The sequence below is a fragment of the Patagioenas fasciata genome, chromosome 2 (genome assembly GCF_037038585.1).
Source record: "Patagioenas fasciata isolate bPatFas1 chromosome 2, bPatFas1.hap1, whole genome shotgun sequence".
Taxonomy (NCBI): Eukaryota; Metazoa; Chordata; class Aves; order Columbiformes; family Columbidae; genus Patagioenas; species Patagioenas fasciata.
Window position 1 is genome coordinate 2849835 of NC_092521.1, and position 7697 is coordinate 2857531.

Consider the following 7697-nt stretch of genomic DNA (forward strand, 5'->3'; position numbering starts at 1 on the left):
CATGAGGAACTAGTGCAAAATCAGTTGATCCCCTGGCACAACATCCTTACTCACGTTTACTAAATACATTCACAAGCTTAAATCTTGGTCAGCACTAAAGATGTGCTGCACAACCATTCCTGGAGCTACCAATGTGTAATAATTCCCATCTGTTTCATAGGAGTGACTAAGGAAAGTGGATAAGGATCCAGACCAGACTCAGGGCACAGAGTGGTTAATTGATGCGTCTTGTTTTCTTAAAAATCTCATGGCAAACCGTAGACTGGAGCCTCAGGGAATGGGGATGAAAGATGCTGGGAAGGCACTTGAAGCACACACAGGCCATCTGCACCATCCTTTTACAATATCTTGAGTTCAAGTGACCCTAAATGTCTTTTCCCTCTCAACATATAAATTTCAGACACACTAAAATTTCCGTTCACCTCATTTTTAGGGGATTTGCCTTATTTTCAGACCTGGGGCTGTACTGAATAAAGAGGCTTTGAATTTATGTTCCCCTGGAATTAGGCATGCAAGAATCGTGCAGGAGAGCAATGAAGACATTCGAGAAAGGATGTACCGGTGTGTCAGAGGCGGCCGTTCCAAGTCATCCACAGCCTAATATGGAAAAATAGATCTATTTTAAGAAGAAAAAAAAAAAGTGCACATGATAGATTTTAGATGAGAAATAATTTGGGACTGGTATTGAAAATGATATCACTCCTGCTGCACTTCAGTCCTGCCAAGTGCATTCTATAATTAATAACTACTTCAGATGAAGTGACTTTCTTTTGAATGTGCAGTATTAAATATTTAAATCCCTATCTGTAAATATGAGACTGTGGCAGATATCTCCATAAGCCTTGCAGCTACATGCTAATGTATATTTATATTCTAGATAGGTATTTTTAGAAAGAACTACAAGTTCTTTCTGTATTTGATTACATCAGAACTCTGCTTTACATTAAATGTCTGGAATGCAAAAATATCCCCCTTTTTTTCTCCTTCTCTTGGAGTTCTGCAATAATTTCTGCCTTTGTCTTGTCTCTTTTTCTTTCATGTCCACCTGGATTTTTGTGCCTTCCAAGAGGGCTGTATTTTTTTTTTATCTCTTTTCTTCTCGAAGAAGGCAAAATACATACAATTAAAAGAAACCAAGCAGAAAAACAGCTCCTGGTGTTTCCCACCTTGTAGCTTGAACCAGCCTGCAATCAGAGCCTGCCAGGATAACTACCATCATTCATGGCTACACCTGATGTGACCGGTGTCCTGCTGTGGAAAGCCATTGCAAATGATCCCTTCTGGAAACCCTGGTCCTCTAAGTGTTAGTCACACTGTTTGATGCTTTACTTTCCCACAGCACCAATGATGCTTTTGTGGAAATCAATCAGCAGGGTAAAACCTGGGTCCTGATCTAGCCCAAGCCAAGTCTGGGTGTGAGGAGGAACTATCTTTTGAAATGTCCACATCACCTTCAAGACTCATGGAATCCGTGAAGAAAGGCCATACCAGGCAGATATATCACCCTAATGGTTGGCTGGAGGTGAGACTCAACAGGGGATATGAGTTTGAATATCCTCGCCTGTGTGGGTCTGCAAACAGCTCACCAAAAGTTTTGCCTCTGTCATGCTTTACTCTTTAATTTCTAGACTGATGGAAGCAATTACAGGTTGACCAGAGAGGTGGTGGATGCCCCATCCCTGGAAACATTCAAGACCAGGTTGGATGTGGCTCTGAACATCCTGACCTGGGTGAAGATGTCCCTGCTTTTTGCAGGGAGTTGGTCCAGATGACCTTTGAAGGTCCCTTCCAGCCCAAACAATTCTATAATTCTATGATTTGCAACTCAAAGCAGGTGATGCAGAACAGGACTGCACATCTATAGGGCTGCCCCACATTTGCAGAAGGGCTAGAAGGTGATGAAAAAGGCAACTTCTTGGCCAGATAAAGCATAAGGCACCGAGGGGTGCCCTAAAGTTTGGAAATAAAGTCTCTGGATGTGCACAGAATGACTTCTGGGAAGAAAAAGCCCCCAGAGGGCCAGGTGTAATCCTTCAACACAGCAACAGCAGCGCTGCATACTGCGTGCTGTGAAGCCTCATTTTGTAGGGCTGAGAGGCTCCAAGTCTTTTTATGGCCCTTTGGAGACACATCTCTCTCTGTTCTATTTTATTCAGCCTATATTTAAAGTTCTTCCGCTGTATGTCCACTTGACCCAGTGACGTAAAATTCTGCCAGCTCTTTTGAATCCTCTGGCAGTGTCCTGCATTTGCTGGGGCAGTGGTTCTTGCTGGGTTCAGTTCCTAGGGACCAAATAGCAAGAAAAAAATAGAAGCAATAACCAAAGCAGCAGCAAATCAAATTTTGCAAGGACTTCCAGTGACAACTGTTCATGCTGTGGCTTATGGCTAACACAGTGTGTACCTGACACTCTGTGTGAAGGGCTTTTCACCTCTCCTAATTTAGGAACATACTGCAAGTGCTTTGAAGCTAAACCCTGTCTTTGACTCTGTTTTGGCTACAGTAGACGCTTGCTGCTCTGACAATGGAGTCACATTAACAGGGATGCTCCAGGAGATGTGCAGTGTGATACAGGATGCTCACAACCAGCACCGGTGACAAAATCGCAGAATCCCAGAATGTCAAGGTTTGGAAGGGACCTCAAAAGCTCATCCAGTCCAATCCCCCCGCTGGAGCATGAACACCCAGATGAGGTTACAGAGGAAGGTGTCCAGACGGGTTTGAATGTCTGCAGAGTAGGAGACTCCACAATCTCCATGGGCAGCCTGGGCCAGTGTTGTGTTACCTTCACTGAGAAGTTTCTTCTCATATTTAAGTGGAACCTCTTGTGTTCCAGTTTATACCCATTACCTCTGGTCCTGTCATTGGTTGTCATTGAGAAGAGCCTGGCTCCATCCTCCTGACACTCACCCTTTACATATTTATAAACATTAATGAGGTCACTCCTCGGTCTCCTCTTCTGCAGCTTCAGAGCCCCAGCTCCCTCAGCCTTTCCTCACATGGGAGATGCTCCACTCCCTTCAGCATCTTGGTGGCTGCGCTGGACTCTCTCCAGCAGTTCCCTGTCCTTCTGGAACTAAGGGGCCCAGAACTGGACATGATATTCCAGATGTGGTCTCACCAGGAGACACAAAGAGGGCAGTGCTTCCCACCCACAGCATCTTTGAGGAACAGAACAGCCCCCAAATGGTTGCTCACAACTGCCTGCTTGCCTTGCAGTCTGAGCTCAGATGCTTTATCTTCTTCTGCTTCAAGAGAAGCTGCACTATGAAAATGCCCAGTTCTCCCCATACATGCCATTGCTGAGGCTCTTTTAGCCACTGGACAGTACTTTACATTTCTTCTACCCTTCTCCCCCTCCTCTTCCAGTGGGGATAGCCTTAAATTCAGCTCTTGCAAGAAGCATTTGGGCACATCTTTGCTTGTCCCTTTCTGTAGCTTTTCCTATCTCTGGTACAGGGCAGTTTGGAACTGCAGGAAACCAGCCAGAGAATTCTCCTTGCAGGCTCTGCTGCCCTATTCTCCCTCCCTTGGCAAAGGCTGAGTGCACAAGAAAGATGCTGCAGGCTGAAAACTGGAGGATCCAACTTTATTTACGAGATTCTCAACCATCCGGGAACCCTCATCCTCCCAGTCCCACTGTATTCTGACCCTGCCCCATCTGCATGTGGAATAGATGGAGGAAAGTTCAGCCCATGTTAGCACAGGATGGGACCCTGCAGCCGGCATGGAAAGATCGCTGGGGTCAGTGACTTACACCAGAGCTTGAATCCAGGATGGAAAAGCTGATTTTGTGGTTCTGTGATGTGGCAGTGATGGTGGTTTGTTTCTGGCCTGACACACCAGGCTGGTTTTGGAATAGGGAAACAGAGAATGGATGAATAGAAAGCAAAAGCTGATGCCCTGTGTCTGCAAGGGTGGATGCGATATCAGTGTTTGAGTAGCTCCCAATCATTATCCTCTCAATGATATTTTTCCCACTGTAAAACTCAGCAATAAAAAGGTGCCTCGGGGAAGCCGTGGCTGTTTTAGTGAAGCACAGCACCAGGGGAGGTTTAGATTGGATATCAGGAAAAAATTCTTAATGGAAAGAGTTGTCAGGCATTGGAACAGGCTGCCCAGGGAAGTGGTGGAGTCACCATTCTTGGAGGTGTTCAGAAGATGCATGAATGAAGTTCTTAGGGATGTGGTTTAGTGGCAGTGTTAGGTTACTGATTGGACTGAAAGATCTTGAAGGTTACTTCCAACCAAAATGTTTCAATGATTCTATGATTTCACCTCCAGAAAAAAAGGGTCTCATCAACCTCCTGAGCCACAGGCTTGCACAGGGCCCTCCGCCAAGGAATGCAATGACTTGTCAAGGTTTTCTTGCAAATGGTACTGAGATAGACGTTGAGAAACAATTACCTCTGTGCAATGAAGAAAAACAACCCACCTGCTTATTCCTTTAGTTTCCTGGCTGTTGTCTTATGGAAATAGAGTAAAAATGGACTTTGCCACAGAGAAGTTTGCAGGGTTCATATGAACACATAAGGGTGGTCCATGGGATGTACCCATGCTCCCACTCTGCCCTTACTTTTGCAGTTTGTCCCCTGGAGGAGCTCTGGCAATAGGAACAAACCAAACAGGAAGTTCTCTGGATCTCCACCCCTGGAGAGGGCTGATAGCTGGACATACCTGGCTCATTTATATCTGTTTTCACTCCATCTGGTTTTACAGCAGGCAGAACATCAAAATCAATCTTACAGCTGCTTCAAGGGACAGTGCAGCAAATTCTCAGCTGGGACCCAGTAGCGCTGTTAACTGGTGTGAGTGAAGCTGTTGGGTTTTCCCAGACTTGAAGGTTTGGAATAATCGTTACTTTTCCTTTCCTGCAGTCTATACTGTGAAGCGGTTGGGGAAGGAAAAAGAGCAGAAAATATTGCTTGAAATATCCTGTAAAACATCTGGGAAGGGTAATCCAGGAACTCTGATTATAACCTGAGCTCAGGAAAAGGGCTACTGAGGGTTTTGTCTAGCCAAATTCCCAATCCCTGTCTACAACTACCTGAAAGGAGGTTGTAGCATGGAGAGTGTTGGTCTCTTCTCTAAAATAGCAAGTGACAGGACGAGAGGAAATGGCCTCAAGTTGTACCAGGGCAGGTTTAGATTGGATATTAGAAAAAAAGTTCATCCTGGAAAGGGTTGTCAGGCATTGGAACAGGTGCCCAGGGCAGTGGTGTAGTCACCATCCCTGAAGGCGTTTAGATGAGGTTCTTAGGGACATGGGCTAGTGCTAGAGTTAGATTAGGTTATGGTTGGACTTGATGATCCTGAGGGTCTCTTCCAACTGAAATAATTCTATGATTCTATTCTATATTTTTTCTTTTGTGTGTCTAATCTGCCCTGGCCTGGTCCACGGTGTATTTTGAGCTTTCCAGAAATACATCCCATCACAACACATGAAGGCTGAGCCCTTCTGAACTCATTTTATAGCTTATTCTAGACATAACTAAGTGCCAGCTCTCTAAAATTGCAAACCATACTCTTCTGAGCAAGGTAATGAGAGAGGACCAGCATCTATCTGCTGCTCTGACTCAGGAGATAGCACCGAAAGCAGAAAGAAAATAAACCAAACTCCTGATGGAGGGTTGCAGGACATTTTTTGGGGGTTGTTCACAGGAATATAATGGAGATCCACAGATACAGGTTGTGTGGGAGGTTGAGAAGATCGGGGAAAAAAATGCTGTCCAAATCCAGTGTGTGTCCAGCCCCTGATCTTGCTAGGGGGCAGCCCAGAGCAACAGCCTTGATGGCCGAGCCCAGGCTCTCCCACTGTGCAGAGCTGTAGTGCTTCATCCACTGTTGCCCCCACTGATGAAAGATGCAGGGAGAGATCTGGGTCCTGAGGACCAGAAACATCTGAAGGTGAGGAACACCTGCTTAGCAGCTGGAAAGTGGAAATTTGAAGGTTTTAGGTCCAGGTGCTCAAACTCTTGGCTTGAATTCAGTCAAATTCACAGCATTGAAGATGGGTGAAGCTACACGTGAGTGAAGAAGGTTATTCCAAAGGTATCTAAAAGTTCACAAGGCAGCTTGGCAGAGAGAAGAGAGGGGATGTTTTGGCCGGAGCATAGGTACTTGCAGTGCTACAGAGCGTACTGGTGGAGTGTGCCAACAACCATGGCCATCAGACACAGCGCTGCAGACCTGCTTCCCATCCTACTGATGCTTGAAGCCCCGTTGACCTCGTCTGGCTCTCTTTCATTGGTCCTGTTGTCGTCGGTGCAGAGGTCGGTGTAGCAGCATGACTTGTGTCTCTTCGCCCCTATCGCGTTATGAAAGAGGATGCATTCCACGTCACAGCTTCTGGTCACGGTGATGTTGCCGAAAAAGGGATAACCTGAAACAGGTAGATTGGAGAAGGGGAGAAGGAGAAGAGAAATAAACCGTGAAGGAAGGTGCAGACAACCGTCATCGAGAAACACTGCCTGAGGGAGGTTGTCCTCCCCCTCTGCTCTGCCTTGGTGAGGCTGCGTCTGGGGTTCTGTGTCTAGTTCTGGGCTTCCTAGTTTAAGAAGGGCAAGGAACTTCCAGAGGGAGTCCATCAGTGCCTACAAAGATGATGAGGGGCCTAAAGCACCTTTCTTATGAGGAGAGACTGAGAGAACTGGAACTGTTCTGCCTGGAGGAGAGGGGATCTAATAAAAGTTTATCAATATCTCAAGGGTGGGTATCAAGAGGATGGACCAGACTCCTTTCAGTGGTACCAAACAATAGGATGAGGGGCAAGAGGCACAGACGGAAACACAGGAGGTTCCATCTGAATATGAGGAGAAACTTCTTTACTTTGACGTACCAGAGGCCTGGACCAGGCTGCCCAGAGAGGTTGTGGAGTCTCCTTCTCTGGAGACATTCAAACCCGCCTGGACACCTTCCTGTGTGATCTGCTCTGGTGAACCTGCTTTAGCAGGTGGGTTGGACTGGATGATCTCCAGATGTCCCTCCCAATCCCAACCATTCTGTGATTTTGTGAGGACAAATAACAGTAAAGTGTTTATAGGTAAATAAAGGCAAATAACGTGTTGAACATCTCTAATCCATGGGTGCCTGTAATTCAGACTGCTCTTTGTATGAACAGGTCAGCTGGTTCTCCCTTTTGCCTCCCTCTCTCCCTACTGCTCTTTCTAAATTTATTCCAGCGTGAACAAGAGACTCAGGTCACTTGTTCAAGTGAGTTGTTCCTGCAAGGGCTCTGTATGAAGGGTGGCACTGCCAAGACGTGCTGGTGTCACACTGTCATGGTCACTGGTGAGACCATTGGTGTTAGGTGAAAGTGTCTACAAACAAGGAAGAAGCCTCTGGCTTTCTGTGATGTGTTTGCACACATCTGTAGGTTCAGGGTCTGTAAGGGCATAGAGGTAGGAAGGGCAAAACAGAACAAGTAAGCAGGATGAGTCCTGCATGTTTCACTATGAAGCTCTGAATCTGATGGATTTCTTTCCTTGGATGTTTCCACCTGGATTCTTATAGAGACGTTAAAGGATAATCCAAGCTGGGTTGAGGGAAGTGATTCTGCCCCTCTGCTCTGCTCTCATGAGGCTCCACGTGTAGTCCTGCATCCAGCTCTGTGGTCCTCAATACAGGACAGATATGGACCTGTTGGAGAGAGTCCAGGGGGCCACAAAAAATGATGAGAGGGATGGAACAGCTCCCTT

General features: G+C 46.3%; 1 protein-coding gene across 1 annotated transcript in view; it reads right to left on the reverse strand.

The window, feature by feature from the left end:
* Positions 1–5594: 5594 nt before the first annotated feature.
* Positions 5595–7697, reverse strand: part of LOC136097508 (secreted Ly-6/uPAR-related protein 1-like) — a 6619-nt gene continuing 4516 nt past the window's right edge. The window contains exon 3 of the mRNA XM_065829893.2: positions 5595–6382. Coding sequence (XP_065685965.1) covers positions 6129–6382 — 254 coding nt within the window. The 3' untranslated portion in view covers positions 5595–6128. The remainder of the gene's footprint in view (positions 6383–7697) is intronic.